This window comes from Excalfactoria chinensis, chromosome 6 (genome assembly GCF_039878825.1).
Source record: "Excalfactoria chinensis isolate bCotChi1 chromosome 6, bCotChi1.hap2, whole genome shotgun sequence".
Lineage (NCBI taxonomy): Eukaryota > Metazoa > Chordata > Aves > Galliformes > Phasianidae > Excalfactoria > Excalfactoria chinensis.
In genome coordinates, this window is record NC_092830.1 from 15355190 (window position 1) to 15380486 (window position 25297).

The following is a 25297-nucleotide window of genomic DNA, read 5'->3' on the forward strand; positions in this document are numbered from 1 at the left end:
AGCGCAGAGCTGGCTGTAAAATGCCTGTCTATGGTGACTTATGCAGCTGAGACTGCCCAGTGGGGTGCAGCAAGAAAACTGGTACTGCTCCCATCTGTGGCATGGATGGCTGGAGGAACAGCACCATGGCATGAGGTTTGGTTGGTTCTGCGTGCTTATTGCTTGGAGACAGAGGGAATGGAAATTTAGGTCTTAGCTGTGATTTCTGGGGAGACATGGAGGGTTTTAAACTTCACAGGAGCTGCCTGCAGCCAGAGAAAATAAATAGAGGTGCACTGCTTTGGTAATAGGAACACTTTGTTGGATGTTCTTGTGATCTTGCTGTTTTAATGAAAGCAAATACTTGTTCTTCCATTATTCCTTCTTCAAGACTTTGTCTGGAAGGCACAGGATCCCAAAATAGAAGTTCCAGATTGGGTGGGTTGAGAATAAGAAAGGTGTGGGGAAAAGCCCCCTCTCTCCCAAGCTCCGTCTCACCCAAGCCCCCTCAGCCTCCAGATGTTTTCATGCAAGCCTGCCAACAGGTTTTCTCACCTGCCCCCCCAAAACAAAAGGATTCAGGTTTAGCAATCTCAGGTAACACATCTAATTGTCATTGTCTGAGGAGTGAAGGATTCTGCAAGCCTTGATCATCCACAGTTACCTTGTCACACTTGTTGAATTGAATGCCCTAATTTTAATGCATTTTTGGGGGCAGGAGGTAGGAACTTGATGATCCCTTCCAACTCAAGCCATTCTATGTTTCTGTGATTCCCTTCCTAGAGTGGACAAGGAAAAAACAGCAGAGGACAGTTATTACTGATCAGATTTCTTGTGTAATGTTATTCTGTCAAAGCTGCTCCTGTATTATCAAATATACTGTATATATCAACAACAAATTCCACCCACCATTGAAAATTAGAATGGGTCTCATAAACGGTCCCAAACAAATGATCTCAGACTATGTTCTAGGCTATAAAATTGTTCCCGTATCGCCTTATGATTCAAGGGTTGGTACATTGTGCATTGTAAACTATGTGATGATAACAGCCTGCTGGTGTAAGCAGAAGCTTGTGATGACTTCAACTGGTGATGGTCTCAATCTGAAAGACTAGGCCAACCAGTGCTGTTCTGGCCTTTCCTTAGCAGCTCAACTGCACAAATACTGCTTAGATGCTGCATGCTGAGAACCTGCCAACACCACAAAAACTGAACTGATAAACTTGAACTGATTCTGTTGCTTTTGTCTTTAAGCATATTGGAATGAATCTTCCTCAATTTCTAATGTGGGGAAAAAATGCCTTTGAAGGGAAGTATTGTGGTGGTGAGCTCGTCTCCTACCATTCTGTGTGTACTTCCACAGGCTATAGTCAAGCTCTTGCAACTGCAACTTGATCTTTGTTTTGTCCCACACAGTTTTCCACTTTAACAGTCATGTCCTTGAATTACAGGAGTGCAGTGTGGAAGTGATGCTTTTGCCCTTTTAAGTTGGGTAACTTCAAAGCACTTCTAAAGCACATTGTGCCCACTATGGGAGAGAGCAAGGTAAAAAGGCTTGCTTGCTATTAGCTCACTACTGGTATAGTACAAGGCTATTCCAATGCCAGTGCAGGAACCGTGCTCTTATGTAGACAGACGGTTTCTTCTCAAGTCATCCATACAGAATGCATTTAGAGTGGATGTGCTGTATTTTAATATTCTGGAGAAGTACCCCTTGCATTTGCTACAGAGTTCTGCTGCACCATGCATGCATTGCAGCAAGGCTGCGACCTGTCTGCCTTCTGCTTTGCTGCTCATTTACCGTGGTGCTGTTTTTCAGGCTGCGCCTTGTGAACATATTTGCTTTTCCATCATTACTATTTTCCTTCAAACATTAATAATCTTTGCTAGATATTCTATACTTGTTCTAAGCATTACTGCTTCCTATGTCTAAAATAGTGGTGTCTTACCGACTTTTTTGCATCTAGAGCTGTTACAGCATTACCTAGTTTCATGTGGACAGCCATTTATGCTGCTTACAGCCAGCTGTTTTAGTACTTCTCTATTAATGCTTTTTCAATGGATAATGCGTTTGCACTGCTGTGCTGGAAGCAGAGATTTTGTGTGCTATCTGAATCAGTTAGAGTGCTATCAAGGGACTTGGGCTTGGCAAACAGAAACTGCCAGTAAGGCCTGCTTGACTGGGAGTGTCAGGACCTGGTGGTGGCTGCACTCCTAACTAGGAATGCCTTACTGCCATCTGTCTTAAGTAATAAGCTTTGTCTCTGTTAAAAAAAACAACAAAACACACACACACAAACACAAGAAAAACCAAGTAATGTGAAAATTGGAATCTGCTTTCTGTCTCTTGAGAGTATTTTTGGACATGTCAGCTATAGCAGAGGCAGTTGGAAATGATCATAATTAGCAGCTGTGATGGCCAATTGTGATTTACTTATTTTGACCCAATTCACTCATCAGCTAAATGAAATGAGCAGGCAGGAATAAAGGAAACTACTTGTAATGGAACCCTAAACCTGAATCATTCTCTCTTTCTGAATCTTCTAAGCTTGTTGCTATCTATTTGGGAGATGGCTGCAAGCTATGTCTTGGTGTGTGTGTAGGGTTGCAGAACTGTGAATGAGGAGATGTCACAAGCAGGGTGCTGCTTGGAGAGCAAGGCAGTTCTACCAGCTGTGGAAGTCTGTTAGCTCCTTCCATCATCTGCTTGCTTCATACAAATGAAAGACAATTACAGGAAGATTCATGTGGCAACTCTGGTCTGCTTTCAGATAACGGCCTCTTAAAGTGGGAAGCAACCTTATACTATAGGGCTACTGAGCTTTTTTCAGTAAGAAATGACTTAAGCTGGCTCTTCCATTTTCATGGATGCCTTGATCACCTTTTGGTGTGTTAGCTCTGCTGCTGTATTTGTGAAGGGCCTTTAACACAGGTGATGTGACTGAGCAGAACTGCTGCTTGCCCATCAGAGCTGTGGCTCTCTGCTAGTAGCTTGCAAGGCTTGCGTGATTGGAGGGTTCACGGCCTGTCACCGCAGCAAGTGGTAAGATCAGTTTCAAGCATCCTGTCATAAGGTGTGGGGAACAGGGGTCTTTAACCCAATGTGCGCAGTTCGCAGCCTCCTAAACTATTCTTGTAGAGGGTAAGAAATAGTGGTTGAATGAGTGCTAATAATTAGTACTGGGTCAGAGGAAAAGTACTGCTTCTCAGCTCAACTTGCTTCAGTGAAAAAGCTGCAAGGTTCTTGAGTAAAGTATAGACAGTCTTGTTCTGTGCTGACTGATCATGCTGACTGGTCAGACTCCTTCCCTCGGTGCCTGTCCCTCCCTGGCTTTTCCAGGCTTTTTTTTTTTTTCTCTGTTTCATGTGTGTGTTTAATTTTCCTGAGGAGGATGATTCCATTTTCATTAACTAGCTGAACCTGTCAAAGAAAATACTAACTGTAAAGGTGTCTCTGACAGCTTGTGTAACTCATAGCCAAGAGGTAAATTGCCTCCTTCTAAACCACTGAATACCTATCAAAATATATTACACCAGTTGAATCAGTTTGGATAAGCTGTAAGGTAGTGACCTAGCCAAACATTTCCATTGCTTTCTATTCCACTCCCACTTCTCCCAGCAATAATCTCTTTCCCTGGGGCCGTTAATTCTTCAGTGGTCTCCATTTTTCTAGCTCTTTGTTTCCAAGGCATCTCAATCTCTTAATGTGAATTAAACATCAGCTTTCATAGTGGGAAGAAGTGTGAATTGCAAACGCTTCATAGCTTGTATGCTGGGTATATGGCTTACAGACTGCAATTTGGCAAGGAGCTGGTCTTTTGGGACTGGCTGCTGTAAAATGATTTACTTTGTGTTAAGTTTCTTTGTCTTATTCCTTGGGCAAAACTGCAGTGGCTTCTGTGGAAAACATTTTCAGATGGAGACATGAATGCCGTCAATATTCGATTCTGAATTTGTTAAAAGCAGACATGCTGCTTGGGCTGGAACAATCTGAGAAAAATCCACTAAAATCTCACTGAAGTCCTTGTAACCTGAATGATGTAGAATTAATAGAAGCCAGTATTTTTAATCAGAAAAAACAAAACCATATATTTGGGAACCTCTTTCATAATGCTCTCCTGTGAGCCTGGTTTGTTGTGGACAGCTTGCTGACCATTGAAAATGCATGGGGAAGAGTTTTTGGTTTGCTTTTCTTTGGTATTCTTGTAACTAGTGATTTCATGTAGACATGCAGACTTAATCATTATATAAACTCAAGGCGTGTCCATGCATAGCGTGTGTCCATAAACCTAACTTCAACTCATTTCCCTGAGACAGTGGGGGGAGGTTCAGGAAGTGAGAGATGAGTACTGATGAGGACCTGGCCATTGCTTTTGTGCTTGTTTTCCTGAAACTAGTTTAGCTGTTGGTTCCTCCTTTGCTCTTTGAGGCTGTTAAGTATAATCACACTGTTCAGTTTTGTAGTACAGTAATTCCGTGCAGGAGGTGTTGAAATGAATAGCTTTAAGCTAGCTGCTGGGAGATGCTGTTATAATAATTCATTTCCTCAAAAATTATTTAAATCCTTTTGATCTTGAAGTCTACTCCTGGAAACGGCTGATGGTGGAGTGGTTGGTGCAGGCACTGGAGTCCCTCAGGTCCATTCTCTGCCTAGATCAGGAGAAGATGGTTTGGGGGAACAGCCTCACAGTTGTTGACAGCTCACCTTCTCCAGAGGAGCAGGTCCAAAGAAGCTTCTTTCTGTACTCACTGGTCAGGCTCATCACTGTTGAGAATGTTGTAGAAATAGAGCTAATGAGCCTTCTTGAACCCATACCTAAAATAAGTAGGGTTCAGTATGGCTATTCCTCATGTGGTATGGAAGGGGTGAACCCCACTTCTATTTCTCTTCCTCTTGGAGGGGGGACAGGTAAGATGAACTTCTAGGATTCTGATTGAGAAATGCTGAATCTTACATGCTGTTTCATGTCAGATTGAAAGTGACCATGTGCTCTTATTGCCCTTGATTCATACACCAGAAGTGTGCTCCTGCAGAGCACTGATTTTCACTTGCTTAACATGTTGATTGCTGCCTTTTCAAGGCAGGCTCGGGGTCTGATGGAAAGATGTCAAACATCCACTCTATATCATATGGAAGATTTTTCCAAAGCCTTGTGTTGAGATATGTGTAGAATATGTGTAGAATTAGCAAAAGGACTGATTTTTACTAATAGCACCTGGGAGTACCTGGAAATCATTTCAGGCTGGGTGCCTTAGGCTTTGTTATGTTTCACAGAGTAAACTTGTCCAATATCAGTTGGTGTGGGGTATTCGTAGCCATTTACTGAAGCCATGAGTTTTGTCTTAGGACCTGCTCCTCTGAATGTGAGAATATCTGAAATATATTGTCCAGAAATGCCGGATAGGTTTTGGCTTCCCCTACCTAAGTAACTCATGAGGGATCCAGTCCTAAAGCCAAATGGATGTCTGAGCAACTTTGGGGAGGGGTGAGGTTTGTCTTACTTGGGTCAGTCCAAACATGAGACTTGGTGGCTGCAAAGGAGCTGCCTCATGCTGCCTGAGGCACTCCTTAGCCACAGCTACTTGCATTTCTCCTTTGCCAGTTTGCTTTCTGAACTGAAGCCATGTAAGGTTAGTGGAGTTCTTTCTTTCCTGCAGGAAAATGAGCAGGGAATGGGTGCTGTGAGTCTCCTCCAGCATTGCAATGTGAAGGCCTGCAGAATGCTGTACCTCTGTTTCAGCGTGTGCACTTCCTCTGAAGCTGTACCAATGCTGGCACTGGCCTGGAATCTGCAGGAGCCTGCTGTTTCCTTTTAAAAGCTGAAAGCAGGGTTCCTTCATTCTTGAATTGATTTCCTTGGAAAATCAGTGTGAGTTGGCTCCTCCCAAGTGTGCACTGAGTCAGGGAATTCCCTTGCTGTTGCAGAAATTCCACTCCATAACTCAGTTTGTTTCATTCCCAATCCTGTAAATGTCAGGGTATGCCGGTAGGCATTTCCTCACCAGGAAGCTCATCTTGCCTTTATGCGGAATGACAGCAAGGTGGGAAAAGAGGAGAAGGAGCTTATCTGCAAGCTGGCTTACATGCAGGGAATTGTTGCACGTGGTTAGGTAAGAACTAGAGACAGAAACAAACACAACCAACAGTGAACTGCTGTGCAGAAATCAATCTGATCCCATCTGTCTGCTTATAGAGTCCTCAGATGTCAGTGGCTGAAGAAAGCAGTCATGCAGCAGAAGAAAACTGAAATTAGTGGAATCAAAGCTAACCAAATTGATAAACTGTTTCTTGCAAGTCCCTTTAATTGAAGAAGAGTTAACAGAACTACATTTGAGTAATGAGCTGAGGAAGATTCCACTCTGCCTTGCTTTTGTGTTCAGGTTGCAAAGGTGACACAGGCTTTAAATATGGAATGGTATTTTGTTAGTTTTCCCTTGCATTCTGAAAGCCTGAAAACCAGAATTAAATTCTCAGGTTTTTTGTTTGTTTGTTTTTCCCCAGTAACAATGAGTGCTGCACTGAAGAAACAGAATTCAAACCAATCTTCTCCAGAAAAGCAAAAATACTTTAATAGTGAAACTGTGAGCTGGCATCACAAACTGCATGGGAAATGTTCCAGCCCCAATTTCTGATTGCTTGAGGTAGAAATGTCTGTAGGAGGCTGAGAAGGAAGGAGTATGGTGGTCTGGAGCACTGTGTTTATCAGTCTCAAATCAAGTAGGAATAATGTAACACTCTGCAAGCTGTTGATGGTTGTGATAAAAATTATCCTGAGGATTTTTGTTGTTGTTGTTGTTGGAGGGGGGGAGAGTGAGACAGTGGGACAGTGAAAGAATCAAGAAAGCACCTGTTTAAAAGCTACGGGGGCTGCTTGACCAAAGTGCTTAATGTGTCCATTAAACTTTACCTTACCTCACCTTCCTGTTCCTTCCCTCGAGAGTCTCTATCAAAGTTACTGCTAGCAGTGATGTTCCCATTACAAAACTCATCGTTGCAGCATCTCCATGGTGGCAGTAATGCTGTGAGAGAGCTGCAGCCAAGAACAGGGAGGGAGGAGCCGCTTTGTCTTCTTTAAATCTCCTCTCTCCTACCCCCACCTCTTCCTAGACACTGTGGAATACCTGTGCCTTTGGAGGCAGATGGGCAGAGGAAGCAGGATGAGAAGGGAGTATTTATAGCTCACCTCCTGTTTGCGTTCCTCTCCTAGCAGATGTGATGTAGCTTGTCCTAACCCTGGGAGAAGAGAGAATTCAGGCAGGAGTGAGCAGAGTGGTTAACAGAGGACCATTTGCTCATGTGTAGGTCGTACCAAGAGCTTCAAAATGCCAAGATTAACACTTCCCACATCTCGCTGGCATTGCCTCCTCTCTGTCCATCTCCTCGAACCGATTTAAAAATAAATACAGAAAACAGCGGTGTTGTTCAGGCTGGTTCTCATTTACTTGACCTTCATCCACAGAAGCATTGCCCTGTGGAGGCAGTGGGCGCAAACTGTTCTTTCTGAGGCGAAGTCTGACTTTGTGAGTGGGATATGAGCAAGGATGTGCTTGGTGAAGTGAAAGAAATGAGTTCAAGCCAGTGGGATTTGGTCATCTCCCAGATGATGAGCTGGATGGTGAAAATGGCAGGGAGGTCTTTCTTTCCCTGCCACATTCCAGTCTGTGCTCAAGTGGTTGGTGCTTTTGCTGCAGGGCATCAAAAATTTGTAGGCTGAGCACTTCTCCTGCCACAGTAAGGGCTGTATCAGGGTGGCAGGGTGTACTTTATGGTACGCCACACTCCCAAACAGAAGCATGATGTGTTCCTTAGAGGAAATGTTTCATGTAAAATTTCCTCTGTGGACATACCCAGAGCCTGTAGCAATGTAAGTTGGAGGAAGCCTTCCATACAAGGTTACTTTTATTTGTTGAACAAGTAAAATTGAAAATCACCATTTCTAAATCTGAGAGAAGTCCTGGAAGCGGGCTGTGGAGCCCAGATGTCATGTGGAAAAGAAGGTGAGAAAAGCTATCTGATGCTGGACTGACCCATTTCTATGTCTTTCAGAAGGCCCTGAGGAGTCAAGGGGGGTGTTGAGGAGAGGCATGCACAGGAGCAGGGCTGTGCTGGGTGCTGGCTGAGGTGCAGCATGGCATCATGCTGTGGGCCTGGCTGCTTTCTGGCCTGCAGTGGGGATTGCTGGAGAGGGGTTGTCTCATCCTAATGGCCCCACTTCTCACATTTTGATTTTGGGCTACAATTACAGAGCCAGCTTTAGTATAGAGACCTGAAATGGCCTCGTCTGTGCTTAGAGCCTTGCAGTGGTTTGTACATGAGGGACTTTGCTTGCAGAACTTGTTTAGTAGATGCAGTTTGGCAAGGCTGCCCTCAGCCACTTCTAGAACATCTGGGGGGTTTCTGGAGGGTTCCTGTAGTCCATCCCCAGAGTGAAGCTGAGCCCTTCAATGAGGATGGTGGTACTGAGAAAAGGACAAGAATGCTGAAAAAGAGAGGAATGGGAGTAAAAGAGAAGTGTGAGGAGCAGCCCTGTGAGCCTGTTAGTAACCTGCCCCTTAGATTTCTGCTCAGAACACTATTTTCACTCTGTTTACTCTGCTTTGCAAATGCACATTGGTACAAGTGGGGAGCAAAGTGTGAGGGCAGGACCTGATGACTTAGAATGGAAGCACCGTTTGAGAGAGACTGGAACATCACCGGCTGAATACAGAAGGAAAGGAATGAGAAGGGGAGCCCTTCAGCTCTCTCTGGGGTGGTTGGATGGAGTAGATGTGATAGCTCAGAGAAGCTTGCAGCAGTTTTTGTTGCTGAAATGCAGGCTGGGAGGTTTACTGAGCTGGCAGAGTTGCTTTTTTGGTGCTGTGACTGGGGGGAAGAGAGATAAATAACAGCTGGAAAGGTGAGCTGCTTCACCTGTGACTTGAGGCAGCTTCTGCAGAAGCAGGCCCCTCGTTGGTGGGTGATGCAGCTCATGCTTGTAAATGTACCTTTTTAATTTCTCGATGTGTGTGAATTTGTTATGCAGACAAGGCTCTATTTCACAGAAGCTCTGTGCGTGATGTTTACTGGCACTCCAGGTAATTACTTAGCAGCATGTTTTTCTTATGTTTAGATAGATTCACCCTTTAATCTTTTGCTTTTTTTTTTTTTTGATAACTTTTCTGATTGCAGGCAGCCTTTGGAGACTTAGTATTCCATCCTTTCATTTGGTAATTGCACAACATGCAGAAGGTGAGCTCTGCCAGATTGCTCCCTGCTGGAGCATACTTGCTGGCCCCTAAAAGGCTGTTTTTTTCCAATTCCAGCTTTGATTAACTTTGTTGCTGGTGTAGATTTGAACTAACTGGTCAGACCACTAGAGATGCTGGTGTTTTACCTTCAGGTTGTCTGATGTAGGCCCTGACAAGGCAGGAGAGGAAGTGTTATTCTAGACAAAGGGCTGTTGGTGGAGTTATTTTGATGGTTGTTGTTTTTAACTCTTGCTCTTTTGATCATTCTGGGAGTGAAGCTGCCATGTAACCCTGAGCAACCTACCAACAGTAAGACAGGAGAGGAAAAATTGAATGGACACAAGAAGTGAATTCCTGCTTGTGTTGTGTTTGGGCACACAGTGTCATGAGGGTACTTAGAGCTCCTCATTTCAGTATTGGGTGCTTTTTGGACCCAAGGAGCCACTTGCTTTGGAAGTCTCAGCTGAAACCTCCACACTTTGAAGCAGTGAGCTGTTATGGTCTGCAGATGGTGAGATCTGGTCAGCCAAGCTTGAAACAAGTTCCTCTCCACCACCCTGTGCTTACTTTGATCCAAAACTTCAACCTTCTGTCACAGTTGCTATTGAATTGCAGATATAGGATAAAAGGTTATGACATTTTTCTCCAACTTCATTTGAAAACAGTAGCTACCCTTCAAGAATAAAAATGATTGCTTATTCCTTAAGCATGCCCAAATCTGGGCTGGCAGAAGATGATGTTTAGGTCTCTATTGAGTTTATGTTGATTTGTTCTTTTTTGCTCTAACCAGTGGAGACTGTTTCCCTAGATGGGAGATTAACTACAGCAGCATCATAAGGTACAGTTCAGATCTGCAGCAGTGACAGGTTGGAGTAGTTTAACCAGCGTCTCCTTGTCTAAATGTAGTGCTGGTTGCTGCTGTGTGGTTGGTGAAAGAAATGGTCTGAGACGTTAAGCCCAGAGATGCCTCAGCCTTTTCATTACTCATCTGACATGCCCTGTTTTTCAACCCATTTTTGCCTTTTCCCATTCTTGCCTGTACTGCGTGAAGGAAGGGAGATGAGAGCTTATGCCTGTCAAATGCTCATGGCCTTAAGGTATATTTGTTGCAGATGCTAGCTGATAATATCTTTGTTATATAGCTATTTTGTGGTGAGATAAAACTGGATTTGGTGCGTTTGAGGATTTTCTGAGCAGCCAGTAAAATGTATAGGCTGCTGTGCAAATGTGGTAGGAAGACAGGCTCCTAGTGAGCAGTACTTCAGAAATAATGGTTGCTGCTATGCAAAAGGGAAAAGGAAAGCAGTGAGAAGCAGTTCTGCCGCACAATTGGGTGAAATAAATAAGTAAACGGGCCTTTGGGAAAGTGTTTTCACAGACCATTCCATGTCCCACTTACTGTTGTACATGGTGTGGGGTTGCTGTTGTTTTTAAGAAGAATAACAATTGAAGTTGCTGGATTCAAATAGGAAAAGGTCTGTTGGTTGTGGGGCTTTTTGTTTGAATTTACAGATGTTTCCCCTTCTCAATTACCACTTGATTCTGAGTTCGAGGTAAAAACTGGCTTCACAGTGTAATAGCGATGCCAAGACAGTACCTTGAGTGATCTGAAATGCATGGCAGCAATGCGTGGTTAGTTTGTTTTTCATATTTAAAGCATTATTTTTCACACTGGGTAGATTCCTGTTTGCTCTGTAATTGCATAGGAGTGTTTATCAGTTCAGAAGACTTGTTTTCAAATGCCAGAAGGCAAATGTACATTTTGGTTCCCAATGTACAGGTGTTTTACGTATGTTATGTTTTCCAAATGTTACGTTGTCCAAAATGTGTGGTTTCCCACTTGTGTGCAGTTGCAGCTGTTTAAAGCTGAGCTCTCCTTTGCTGTTAACTGCTTAATTCAATTGAGGGAAGCTGAAAATGCAGTTGCAGCTACAAGCAAAATTGAAAATGACTTCAGTGATTTTCATTGTCAAGACTGAATGGAGCATGAAAACAGCACGAAATAGAGCAAGTTTCCAGAGCTGTCAGTGCGTTGACCTTCTGGGCACAGGCCCTGACTGCTAGACTGATGTAGTGGTGAGGCTATCCTGGATTTGTGGAGCAAGCTTCAGAAGAAAAGCGTAGTAGTTAAGATAGTTGAATTAGGTTATTGAAAGTAGCTTTATAAATAATCAACATCATGGGTTTTGTTTGCAGACTTCCATCAGAAATTTTCTTGAAGCAAACCCTATCTGTGGGCTGCCTTGATAGAAATGCAGACTTGGCAGCTGAATTTTGGTGATCATTGAGTGTATACATCTGTGGGCAGATGAGAGCTGCTGCTGAGCTCTGTTTTTTTTCAATAATGCAGTTTCTGCTTGCCAGAATTGTAATTTCACTGTGTGGATGTAGTTTGTGTGTAACTAATCGAAAATAACACCTTAGAAGATAGATCCTAAATAGACTTTAAATCGGTCTGATTGCCTGTTTTTATGAACAAATTAGTCCCTTACGAAGGCTGAAGAATGTAAGAGCCATTCATGCACTTTCTTCTTTCATTACTCTTTTTATAGCTCATTATCGGGGTTTTTGTTTCTGCATCAGACAATTTGTTCTTTGCCCAGGTGTGTTTATTACTTGTATCTTAGTTTGGTTCCCCCCTCTGTAAGGAGGAGGGAAAATATGTAGTTCAGCAGAGAAAACAACCAAACAGAATAGAACTCTTAATCAAGAACTCCCTAATTCTTCACTGCTTTGCACTCAGAGCATTGAGAGTGAAGCATGTAGAGGTGAGCTTGGCCGAGGGGAGAGCCGTGCTGGGTGGCAGATGGCAGAACTGGGGCTGTTCCCGCAGGTGCTACGGGCTGGTGGTGGCTAGGAGGAAATGCCTAGCGCAGGGATTAGGTTGGGAGGGGGGGAGGGCAGGAGGTGGCTGTGGGCTGTGATTCTGCCAGGCAGCGCGACTCAACATTTGTCCTTTTGCTGTGCTTGTGTTTTCTAGGTGCATCAGAGGCTTTCTCCTTGGCAGAGTGTGAGAGTGGTCTATTGCAGTACGGTAGTGCCCTCTGATGGTGAGTGACACAGGGAAACTCTGGGCTCGCTTTTGGTTGAAGTCACATCGCTGACCCCCTTTCTGGTTGAGTCTTTGCTGACTAGGAGGTAATTCCATTTTGAACTGAGAAAGTGACAGAACAAAGTCAGTCAAGAAGAATCAAGGAAGCGGTCAACTTCTCCAATAACTGCCCCCATAGAACTAGACAGGCTTTACCGTGAAGGATGTTATGTTGTGTTTAACTGTCCAAAACTTTTGTCAGGCATCTTCCTGATGCGTGGCCTTGAGGCCCATGCGATATGTTTCAGGATACTGTGTACCTTGTTAACTTGTGTGTAATGAAAGCACAGTTCATCCCAGGCAGTTGAGTGGTTGGAAGCACTCTGCCTGCTGCGGTAAGTTGTGAAGCCACAGCAGTTTTGTTCCTTCATTTAAATTCTGGGACAGCTCAAGCATTAAGCTTCTTCTGATAAGGTTGTCATAACATAAGCAAAGGAATGTGCTGCTGAGGTAGGTGGAACTTAAAAAAAATCACAGTATGTGAAATGCAAAGAGGAAACAAACAGCTTTGAGATGACTGCCTGCTTAACGTTTGCGTACTGGGAACAGAGACTGGAGTGCTTATCCTGACTGACACAAGCAGTTAGTGGATCCTCTTACTATTAAGGCTTGTTAATAAAGCCTGAAAGCTAACAAACTGAAGGGCTCAGCTGCAATTGCTTCCCCTGCTGGGATAGTGACTGTGTGCAAAAACAAAGGGAACAGGGCTGCTGTGGAGAACTAATAATTGAATTGGAAGGCTTGAACAGGTAGAAGAGTAGAAGACAAATACCAGGTTGAGAGAATAGTCTGTGTATAGCTACTTGCCTGATTTGATGAATCTCTTGTTATATTATGCTTGAATATTTCCCTTGTTACTTTTCCCAGTAACTTTGTGTTGACCAGCAGTCTGTGTTCAGTATGGATTTCTCTTTTGTCCGTGCTTTTTATTTTTTTTCTTGTAGCTTGCTTTATAAAGTGCCCAAGACCTGTTACTGGAGCACAAATAGTTCAAAACTGTGGTGCATGGGTGGAATTCGTACCTCAAAGCAAGCTCATGTTTAATATAGCATGTAAAGCTTTAGAAATTCTCCTTGGTCTTACTTAGCAGTGTTTCTGGTCAGGTTGAAGGTTGTCTGTAAACTGAAGTGCTTGTATACAATTACTTGTACATGCATTTAAATAGTGGCCTGAAACTTGATCAGTAATGCTTAGCCCATGTATTACCACTAAACTAGAAGTAAGTGAATGAAGCATTTTGACACCTTGCTAAACATTAATTCTATAAAAATGATGGAAATAAATTAAACGCGTGTATTGTATAAAAAGTTTTGTCCACTCTGTTGTAGTTTTCCTCTTGCAGACATCCGTAGCACTGTCAGAGCAGAGGGAAGCAAAGCAGGCGGCTGTATTGCCAGTTAATAACTTTTAATGGAGCTCTCTTGTTCCTTGCTAGGTTTGTGTTATTGACAAGTCCTTCAGGTGTTCTATTTACTGTTCTGTTGTGTTTTGTTTTTTTTAACTTCCTTCTGAGCTCTTTCCTCTCCAATGCAGTAAAAACTGTTCTTGTGTGGGAGATGATGAGAGGATCAAACTGCAGCTGTAGATTTTACTACCAGTGAATTAGGCTGGAGAAAGACTTCTACAAGCTTCTTGTAAGGAAAACATAACAGCTGTAATTCTGGGCTTGCTGAACCTGTCCTTGGAAGGAAACAATTTGGACTCTAATGCTAATTCCCTTAAGCTGTTGAAGTTAAGAGATTTTGTGCATGCTGCTGCTGATGGTAACTGTCAGTGCATTCTGACCTATTGCATCTGTCACCATGGTCTCCATCTGGGTTGTGCAGAGTTAAAATGTGACCAGACAGGGTCTGTGCGTGCTTTCTTCACAACTGGCACTCACAGAGCTGGGCTGCTGGCTTGTGCCAACAGGATGAACAGAAGAGTCAGTGCAAATGCTCTTCTCTCCTGTCAAACAGTAAACTTGCTCACTGCCGGTATGATCAAGGTAGCATTTTAAGCTGTTTCTTGTGTCGATTGAGTTCTCTGCAGTAGTCGTATAGTTATATAAGCAGTACGTAAGTTAATATTGAATGTGCTGCTCACAGAATCAATGAATTCAATACCTAAGTAGTTGTTTTAAGCTTCAAAATGTGTTAATCCTACCTTATGTAGAGAAATCATAAGGGTAAGTTGATGCTAATTTATTTCTTACCATCCTCTTTCTCAAATACTTGAGTCAAAGACAGCAAAATCTGATGGCTGGTGTCACAACAGCTGCTGATAAGGAGCTTGAAATTCTGTCTAACTGTCCAAATAAACTGGCAGTGCTTTATTTTTTCAGTAAATATCTGACTGAATTTTAAGAATCGAGACACTAATGCTACTGAAATCCTGTCAGGTGTATCTGAGTCTTGTGAATAAGTGTTCATCCCTTTCCAAGTAGTGAGACCTCTTGAGATGCTTTAGTCATTTTAGATATCCATATCTGGTCTCCATAAGTGTTCTGCAAACAAATGAATGTCAGTGGGTAACATTATTTCTGCATGGAAGAATTCAGTTCCACTCCTTGGCTTCCAACATTCTTCCATGTTGGACTTGATTTGATCAGACTGCCCCTGCGCTGCCGTCTCTTGCACAGCAACAAAATGTAATGGGATACTGGTCGGAATGTTCAGCCTCTACTGCTGCACCACCACTGTCTGTCTGACGTCATAGGCCAACAGAATAAGATAAGGAGGCATTAGTTTTGGAGCAGCCCTTATAGATGGTGCGGTTTGTGCTGCTGGCCAAAACCACAACAGGTGGAAATACCAGGTGTAGTGTGGGTGGGTGTGACTGTGTAACCCTGAGACAGTTTGCAACAAAAACGACAGTACATTTTTACGTAAGAAAAAGTATGCAACAATTTCAAGTGAATCATTTTTAGGTACGCTCACTGTAACTTAACAATTGCTACAACTGAGGAGATTTTTGACTGTTCATGACTCAATAGAAGAGGGCATGTGAACTTCTACTTTTCAGCATATGGATATCCTGAAGTGCCCAGAGTGGGCTGTCTTTCTGGCAGTAAGATAATAACTAGCTTACAGTTCGTACAGATCACCACAATAAATTATAGGAAGGTGCAGTGAAATCCTTGAGAACGCTTTTGAAGAAGCTCCTGACAACACTGAGGAAATGGCAAAGATTGTTTTATCTGCACTGAAGAAGTAATGTCTGTCTTCTGAAGTACTAAGTGTATCGATCCCATGAATTTTAAATGAAGTGACCTTGAAACTTAAACTCAGAGTGCTGCTCCTACAACCTCATGCTCCTGACGGCCCTCTTAAATATTTGTTGCTTCAGGACAAAGAGCAGGAAACTGGAACTTAACAATAAAAAGATCTGAAGTAAGCCTTCCTTGACATTTCCTAATGTATAGCACCTGCCTTTGTCTTTTGAGCCATAAATCCCACTAAATGGTTCATGGGTTGGTTTTACACAGACTGAGATGCTTTGGTTCTCGGAATCTAAGCAATACGTGTCGTGATGCATTCAGTATGAAGGTGATTGTGCTTAGTCTAAATAAATACCTTCTTTTCCACAAAGCTTTGGGAGCGTAACAGATACCACCAAGTAAAATGGAGTGAAAAATTCTAATGTCGCTTAGAGCTGTTTTTTTTTCTTTTTGAAGGACATTGGTAGACAATGAACTGAAAATTTACTTTGTTTTCTGTTCAGCTCATAACCGTATTTTCCTTGTCTCCATGGGACAAATACTGAACTACTATGAGAAGATCTGCTCATTTTTAAGGGTACCTTTATTTTCATCTTCTTTTTTGTAGAAGTGACGGTGGTTTACCAAAATGGCTTACCTGTGATTTCTGTGAATCTTCCATCCCGGCGTGAACGTTGTCAGTTCACACTTAAACCTATCTCAGACTCTGTTGGTGTGTTCTTACAACAGCTGCAAGCAGAGGACCGAGGAATTGATCGGGTTGCGATCTACTCAGCAGGTACTCTTGTTTACAAACTAATTGATTTACTTGTCAGATATTTTTATCCAGCCTTTCCCTTCTTAAGTAAAAGCTTAATATGGTGTGAGTTCTCAGACGTTCCCAAGGAAGTGGAAATGTTTTTGGAGTAGGAATATTCCACTAACTGATTCTGGTGTCAGGTTTGTAAAGGAAATGTAGTGTGAAAGAGGAGGACGTTATGGCTTAGCTTCAGCCTCAAAGATTCTCTCCCAGTCAGAACATTGTCTTTGTTGCATTTCTGTTTGCAGTTTGAATGACTTAAAAACACAGTCAGTTTGGTGGTAGCCTGTGCTGGAGCACTGCAAATTTACACCAACATACTGGGGGGGATTTCTGCTTGAGGCAAAGGATAACATGAAGTTTGTATTTGGAATGCACATTATGTTACAAAGAAGTGGAAAAAAGTATAAGCCTGTGTTCAAGCTACTTATAGCATGTAAGTAGCTGCTCTAGGTGGTTTTGTCTGAAAGGCTTAATTTTGCCAAGGTCTCATTTTTACCTCTGTTAGGACTGATGTTCATATTTCAGGTGAGTTTCCAAGTATTTAATCTGAAGGTTCAGGTTGCCTGTATATAGTTGCTAAGCAATTTGTAGAGAACTAAGTATGAATGGTGGTACAAGGGAATGAGTTTCTCATTTAGCTATGAATGCTGCTGTATTTTGCTTAATGGCTTATTTCAGTGTTTTGCTCAATTACTATGCATCTCCTAGCTGTCAAATCTCTGGAACATCATTAGGATGTCTTATGAGAGTCAGTCCAAGTGGCTGAAAGTCCTGGCCTGAGAGAGGTGTTAATTAAGTTGATGAAGTAAAAACTGTCCGATATTGGAGATGGAAATAATAATCTGTAATGTCTGTAGGAAGGAGTGAAGGTCCCTTAAGTGGATCGTATTGCTTAAGTTTGGTGAAATATTCAAGCTGCAGAGATGAAAGGAATTGGCTTTTATTGGATGACTCAAAATATTACTAATTTAGAAAGCATCTGCATCACAGTTCAGCTAGGGTTTGCCCTGCGAGTTCTTTGCCTGGCTCGACAAAGAGTGTTGTCCGTAGGAAAATGTTCAAGTCCAACAGTCAGATATGAGATAGTGTTACAACTTGTTTAGGTCCTTGTACTAACAAGCTGTCTGTTTGCCTTACAGATGGCACTCGTGTTGCTTCCTCTACGGGTATAGATTTACTTCTACTGGATGACTTCAAACTGATCATCAATGACATCACGTATCATGTGAGACCACCAAAGAGAGGTAAATCAGCCTGATTCTTCATAAAATCATTTCAGCAGTCAGTTGATATCAAAAACAGTTTAATGTGCATGTTTGAGAACGTAAAGTATTTTTGAAGGAAATCTTGTAGTTTGTAATTCTACCCTTGCAGTCTAATTTAGCTATATCCAAGTAGTCGTAAAGTAATGATGAAAAGCAAATGTTAATTCTGTTCAAGGTTGTTATTCCCCATAAGAGGAATAAAGGAAGAAATGAAGGGAAAAGTAATCTAATAGTTTTAACTTACTATGAGGTAGTTGAATACAAAATGAGAATTAGCCTGAAACTTATGTTAGCTGATTTAGAAGAGTCATTTCTTGTTCGACAGTGAAGACTGGTACTTTGAATGTTGGAAATGAAAGATCACTTGTAACATGTTATTGTTCACAATGTAGAAATACTTTCAAAAATTGTTAATTTTTTTCTGATGATTCAGGGCTCTGTGTGCTTAGCATTCAGGAAAACCAATTTTGGGAGTGCAGCATTGGATGCGGTGCCAGTTCTTTCCTACATGTGTGAGTTAGGCTGACCTCTGCTAGAGGTGCTTTTTCTCCAGTCTCCTTAAAACCACTGTAAGAAAACTTTTCATGAAGACTTGGGTACTTAACTCACTTGTTGAACCACACAAAGACTGTTGCTCTCTTCTCTCTCACCCCCTGTGCACTGTATCCTGGATGTAGTGTCTTCGCACACTTAAGACTTCATAAGCCAGAGAAGTGGAGTGAGAATTTGAACAAGACAGATTTTCCTTGCTGTCTTGTCTGTCAGTTTTGCTACAATTAAACTAGAATGGCAACAGTGTGTCTGTTTCTGCACTAAAGAAACTGTTGTCCCAGGGCAAGCCAATTCATGTGTCTAGCTTGGCTACCACTGGAGAAAGCCAAACTTGTATCAAGGAGCTGGTATTATCTTGGTTAACTTGTTTTTATGGTATATCCACAGCATTCTGGCAGGTGAGATCAGGGATCACCTAGGTTACAAGAAATTGCTGCCTCTGATTCATTTGCCTAGGAGATTTCTATAGTTAGCTTGTATTAAAGTGTTTGTGTCTGTAAATAGGCTGAGATTCAGCCTATTTAACTTCCTAGATATTGCTTTTCCATTTTAGCAAAATCACCCTGTATGTATTCAAATGTAAATGCCAGGACAGGGTACCTTTAAATACTAAGGAGCTCTTAATGAGGGCTTCATAAGGTCACAAAAGTTCTTTTTCTTCACAGTGGTATAGAAGATGCTTAGATGAGAGTGGGTGTTGTTTGCCTACCGTTTGCCTTGGCACATTTCTTTCTCTGGGTATACTAGTGTTAAAGCTCAAGCTGTTAGGAGTCAAAACTCTTCCATTTGTTGTTCAAGTACAGCCCAAGCCTACTTTTCCCAGAATGTGAGTTGCTACAGATTTTCTTTTAGTTGTGTTTTTTGTGTAGATAAAATGGTACTTAAGACAACCTAGGGTTCAAGCCAAGGGATTCTACAACTCTTTAATGTTTAATAATGTTTAATTCTTTAATATTTTAATTGACTAATGTTGAGATTTTTTGCTTCAAGCTTAGTTTTTCCATATGGGGTATGTAATTCAGTACCACTAGTCACAACTTATTTGTAAGCTGGTTTTCTTTAGGAATCCTTTTTGTATTGAAGTACAGGATTACAGACTGTTCCAGTTAGCAGCCATGTTGCCTGTCTTAAATGTAGTGAGGGAGGCTTTAATTACCCTTAGGCAGATCAACAGTGGGTTTGTCCATTCTGTGTTGGTAAACAATTCTAGGCATCAGTACTTGAAGTAATTATATGACTGCATGTTCTGGGGCTGCTAACCTAAGATCAATGGCTGCCACTGTCTGTGAGTACAGTTGATGATCTTCAGTCTGAATTCTGTCTGTTTCTTGACAGCTGGTTCAGGGGATTGTGCTAGTGGTTCATTTGTCTTTGAGTCTTGCATACAGCTACAGATCTAAAGAAGCTGTTGATATCTGGCAGTCTACTGGCGTACATCTTCTTTGTGTTCTCCAATTTCAGGAATATCCAGTAATAAAGCCTAATTTACTTTTGAAGATGTTGCACTGTCTTAGTGTGCTTGAGTTCTTCCAAAAGCTTTTGTGCTGAAAAGGTTGTTTCAAATGCTTCCTCCCCAGAATAATAGCAGTTTCTGAAGAGTGTGTAAGGAGTCCTGTGGATAAATGCACACAAAGCAGTCTTCTTCTTTCCTAGAGCTCTTAAGCCATGAGAACGCAACCACACTGAATGATGTCAAGACATTGGTTCAGCAGTTGTACACTGCCTTGTGCATCGAGGAGCACCAACTGAACAAAGAGAAGGAGCTGATAGGGAGACTAGAAGAACTGAAGGAGCAGCTAGCACCACTAGAAAAAGTGAGAAGCTTCTCATGGTATTTTACTTATCCTCCAAGTGCATGCTTCATTTATTTCTATGTTTTTATTAAGTCCTAACATGCTTCAAATAGTTTTTAAATCACTGAAGGAAAATTTGCCACTTTGTTTACCAAGCCATATCTGTTTCTGATCTCTGCAGAAATATTGTTTCCTTTCTCTGTAATAAGAAATTAACCTGTTACTGCAGGCTGGGGCTCTTGTTCAACAGAATGTTTCTGAACATAGAGATAGAAGAATCTTCGCAAAGTGTCCAAAATATACTCTGAGTAAAATAAGGATGATTGTGAGATAGTGATGGAAAAGAAGCCTGAAGTTGTCTATGTAACCTAGACTCGGTTATGTCACAATGTAACGTTAAATACGGATGCGTTATTTTTACATTATCTCTTAATGATATCAACTCTTTTTGAGAATACAAGGCATGTGCTTCTGTTTTCTGCAGGTAAGACTGGAGCTCAGTAGGAAAGCAGAGAAGAGGACAACCTTGGTGTTGTGGGGAGGGCTGGCCTACATGGCCACTCAGTTTGGGATCCTGGCCCGCCTCACCTGGTGGGAGTACTCTTGGGACATTATGGAACCAGTCACCTATTTCATCACCTATGGTAGTGCCATGGCAATGTATGCTTATTTCGTAATGACTCGCCAGGTAGGACTCGGTTGTGCTGACATTGATACTTCAATTGAAGACTTTATTTGTGCTCTGCTCCCCAGGAAAATAGCAAAATCATGCCCTCTGGAAGTTTCTTTGCCTCTTCCTAACCCTGTTGGAGCTTATGATGTGGGGTTTTCTGGTTCTGGTCCTCACTCTTTTTCTGGCTGTCTAACCATAAACATTCATGTGCATCCTCTGACTGCTTCAGCTATACAAGTTCATTCATTGACAGACAGTGGTTTCTGCATGCATGTGCACACACTGACTTGCACTAGGGCCTGTAAGTGTTGTGACTTACCAACCCAAATAATCTGAGATACCTTCTGAGTTTCAGGAAGAACACATCTCCAGCGGGAGTTGTTATTTATTTATTTTTTTTAAGAGACAAGAAAGGCTCAAAAATCATTTTAGAAATGCCTTTTGTTCAGGTGTCTCATAGATCTGGCCTTCTAACTAAATGAAGCAGATGCATTTGAGTATTTGCTTCTTGGTGCAGTTCCAGATTCACTGACTAGCAGGCTCAGTCTCTTCAAAAACTAGACCTGCTCCAATATTGCAAAACCCTTGCACAAAGCAGATCTATGCTTTTCTGGGTTCTTGTATTTGTGACAGACTCTCTATGGAGATTTCTATTATGTGGTTTGTCTCGCCATTCCTGTGAATAATATCTGAAATAATCACACTTAAGTAATGAGGGAGTAAGGGCTGTTGCAAGACCATTAGAATAGATACTGTGTGTATCCCAGCACAGTGTCCCATGGCTCTGCTAACTGTGTCACTTGAGGGGCTGAATGCTTTCACCTTTGTCACAACATTTTTTGTCAAGTACAGTTGAAACTTAACATGCTGAGTTCAAACATGGCAGAAAACATCGTTTGTATCAGCTAGTACCTTTTTTTACCAGACTTGAAATATCATTGTTTCAGAAGTCTGGAAACAGCGTTTTTTCTACCTGACAGCCTGATCATTGCATGCATACCAGATGGAAGCTGTGTGACATCCCAGTGTGAGGGAAAGTTAATTTCAGCAGGTGGGCCTGTGTTGAGGCTCTGTGGGATTTGGTGCTAACAGCTCTGCTGCTCAGGGTTATCTGTGCTCCAAAAGGTTGTGACTTCTTGTAGTAGAGTATCCCTAGAAAAGCTGTGGTATTGGACTCCTGTTCTTGCCTTTTGTCCTTCTGATCCTTTCAGTGATTCTGCTGAAGAGAGGTGGACAAGTGACTGGGTGGGAACTTAGCTACCAGCAGAGCGCTCGGTCAATGCAGTATGGTTTTGTGCCTTAACCATCAGAAGCTAACTTCTGAAAAACACCTGATATGTACTGTACTGATAGTATCCTGTGTTGTGTTGTGGTGCTTTATTCCTACCTTTTTTTTTTTTTTTAGGAGTATGTTTATCCAGATGCAAGAGACAGACAGTACTTACTATTTTTCCATAAAGGAGCCAAAAAGTCACGATTTGATCTAGAGAAATACAATCAACTCAAGGATGCTATTGCTCAGGTAATAAGAGTTTTTTCCATAGATAAGGCAAATTAATAGATTGATATTAATAAGTGCTATTAATAGATGCACCCCAAACAGGAATGGTTCTTAGCTTTTCAGCCTATTTTCTTGTCATAGCTCCAGTGCAATCATGGAATTAGCTTTGATGTGCCCAGGAATAGAATGACTAGAAGTGTAAATCAACATGAAACAGTTCCCTGTATCTGTCTGTAAGGGCCTTTTTAGACGTTGCTAGCAAATCTTGAGTTGCTTCAGGCACTTCATGCCTCAAAGGAGCCTAATTCAAGAGTTGCTTTTTACTCAGTTCCTATATACAACACGGATTTAGCAAGGGCTGAAAACTTGCATCCATTCAGTTTGTTTCTCCCTCACACAGCAATTCATTGCACTGAGTTGCAGACCTGGAAAATACTGCTCAAGAAAGCTTCATTGTTAGAAGTGATGGCAAATTTCTTGTAGGGTAAGATACTTGCAGCAGACTGTTCCCAGTGTGGAATCTGATTAACAGAAGATCTGAGATATTTCTCATCATTTTTGAGAGACTTTCTATTAAAAGAAGGCATGAGCAGGAAAAGTGGAGCTACCACTTTCTCATTCATCAGTATCACTGTTTACTCTCGAGCTCTGGAAATGACATCCAAGGCAAGATGCATTATCCCTCTTTTTGGAGGAGGAGCTGTGTGTAGAGCAGGGAAAGATCAGAACAAGACCATGTGAAAGACTAAAGGTTTTCTTATACTATTCAATGCTGGTGGTCTTGGACATTCCCATTAATCTAGCTCTTTTAAAAATAAAAAATAAAAGTTCAAGAGGATCACTTCTTTCCTACTATATTCCTTCTGAAGTGGTTGCATATTAGAAAGTTCAGAGAAGTACTGTGCAAGAGTCTTGAACTGATAGGAATAGTTTTTCCAGATCTGAGCTTGCGACTTGGTTTTCTTCTCTTCTGGGCACGGAAAATGAAGAAATTATTTCCAATTTGGAAAGGGGGTCGGGGAAAGGTGCATTGGGAGCCTCTTCTTTATCATTTTTATTTTACTTTTAGGCAGAATTGGACCTTAAGAGGCTTCGAGATCCACTGCAGGTTCATCTGCCCATCCAGCAAATTGATGAAAAGGACTGATCAGCAAAGAAGCTCTGAACTCTGGCAAAAAAAAAACCTGTTCATAGCTCTTGCCTTTTAAATTAAAGCATTGCAGGTGGAAGCTGGGAGGTGGTGTGTGGGTGGAGCGTTTTTGGTTGGTTGGTTGGTTTTTTTGTTATTTTTTGGTTATTTTGGGGGGTTTTTTTGGTTATTTTTTTTTAACCTTTAATCAAGATAAAGGACTGTAAGGGGAAACCTCTTAAATTTGAAGATGGGGCATTGTGGAATGTTACTTCTGAAAAGGGCTTGGCAAATAGTCATATTTAAAACTGTGTGAATGGCAATTGTGTACAAATACAGGATTGGGGGGGGGGGGGGTGTTCATGAAAAGAATGTAATGCTGGGGTAGGGATGTCTTCTTCCAGCTCTGCAGTCTGCCTCTTGATAAGACACCAGCAGCCTGCTTAGCTTTTTAAAGTTTCCTTTACCTGATTCAGTTCTCTCTTTCTCTCTTAACAAAAAATGAAAGGGGAAAAAAAAAGAACAAAGAATCCAAGCCACCTGAAGCTATGGCTGGTGATCAGAACTTGCGCTCCACCGCCATTAACACGCACACTTCTGATCAGACCTGGTCTCTTTTATAAAGTTACTACAAGACTGCTTTCTACTGGAAAACCGTGAGCTTTCCCTCCCCAGCCCTATCCTATGTGCTCCATTGACTTCCTCCTTTGCTTATTTGTAGCACAGACTGATTGTGAGCTAAGTGAGAGAAGGAACAAGTTCTCTTTTGGACATTTGATGATTGATATTTTGGAATATTCCATGATAACTATATAAACTTGTGTCCCAATGCCCTTGAGCTCGTTCAAGAAATAAATGGCAGCACTGCATGAAAGTTATTATATTCAGTCTTAAGGGAGGGAGATTCCTCTCTTCTTATACCAAATCTGATAGCAACCTGGACTACGGAATTATGAAGATTTGAGGGATTATGAAACTTTCTCAGAATCATGATTCCTGATTAGCTGAACAGTTTCGGAATGTGATATAATTAAACTTGATATTTGACTGTTTGTATAATGAAATGAAAGGTCTCATGGTCAAAGCATTTTCCTTGCCCAAAGGTTTTCTGAAAGCCCTGGGCTCTTACAGTGCAAGGCACACAACTGCTTCAGTTCTCCAGCACTTTCCCCTATTTAAGTAGCTTTATTGACCTTTGCACCCGCAGGTCATGATTTCATAGGGACGGGTAATGACATCCCTTGTTCTTAGCTAAAAGAAATGGGAGGAAGGAAAGTCAACCCATTGCCCTCTCTTCTAGCCAAGGCTGGCTGATTTCTAAGCAGATAGAATGCATCTTCATTCAAAGCCGGTCAGTCTCTTTAGCATCCTGCTGATAAGTACTGTGGAGACAGGATGAAGATGGGAGAAGGGCACTAAGCTTTATACATAGAAAAGCCTGCTGCTTTTTTGAAATTTCACTACTGTTCCTCACTGTGTCATGGAAAGAGGCTTCAGTTTTTGGTTGTTTCTTTTTTTGAGAGCTGTGTTTAAAAGCAAACAAGCAAACAAACAAAAAAACAACAGACAAACAGAAATCATGTTAAGCAGATGCCAGGTGCCTTGCAGATGTGGAAATACAGCTGGGATTGCTGCCTCTTCTCACTCAATGGCATGTTGGACCGAATGTGGGTGCATGTTTCTAGTTTTTTTTCTCCCTTCCCCCTTTCCTCTGTCTTTCAGTTTAATTACATTGTGAGATTATTTTTTGTCTGTTATATCTTGTTTGTGTGATGAGTTTTAAAGGGGGAAAAAAAAATGAACACAATCCTGTAGCTGAATCCATGGTGTGTGTTTGGGATGAGGGAGGGAGCATGGAGAAAAGTCCTTCTTTAAGAAAACACAAAAAAAACACACACACAAAAAAAACAAACCTGAAAATGTGTAAAATCCTGTATCATTTATGAAATATGTATAAAAGAGCAATGTACTTCCGGAACAATAAATAACTATTCAATTTTTGAATTGGTGCTCTTGAATAACATCACTTTCCCCAGCTTTATATTGCATGTGTGGCAGCCATCTCCTGAGTTTCCTCCATTTCTT

General features: G+C 41.8%; 2 protein-coding genes across 6 annotated transcripts in view; both read left to right on the plus strand.

Annotated features, from left to right (window-relative positions):
- Positions 1 to 25238, plus strand: part of MCU (mitochondrial calcium uniporter) — a 78825-nt gene extending 53587 nt beyond the window's left edge. For 2 of the 4 annotated variants that reach the window (XM_072339836.1, XM_072339838.1), the window contains exons 2-8: positions 12188 to 12257; positions 16105 to 16275; positions 17439 to 17543; positions 19770 to 19930; positions 20394 to 20597; positions 21988 to 22104; positions 23157 to 25238. In XM_072339836.1, coding sequence (XP_072195937.1) covers positions 12188 to 12257; positions 16105 to 16275; positions 17439 to 17543; positions 19770 to 19930; positions 20394 to 20597; positions 21988 to 22104; positions 23157 to 23291 — 963 coding nt within the window. In that variant the 3' untranslated portion in view covers positions 23292 to 25238. Of the gene's footprint in view, positions 1 to 12187; positions 12258 to 16104; positions 16276 to 17438; positions 17544 to 19769; positions 19931 to 20393; positions 20598 to 21987; positions 22105 to 23152 lie in introns of all 4 variants that reach the window. The other 2 variants (XM_072339837.1, XM_072339840.1) reach the window with 1 other exon arrangement.
- Positions 23741 to 25297, plus strand: part of OIT3 (oncoprotein induced transcript 3) — a 34018-nt gene continuing 32461 nt past the window's right edge. For both annotated transcript variants that reach the window (XM_072339833.1, XM_072339831.1), the window contains exon 1: positions 23741 to 23868. The gene's annotated coding sequence lies outside the window, so the exon portion shown is untranslated. The remainder of the gene's footprint in view (positions 23869 to 25297) is intronic.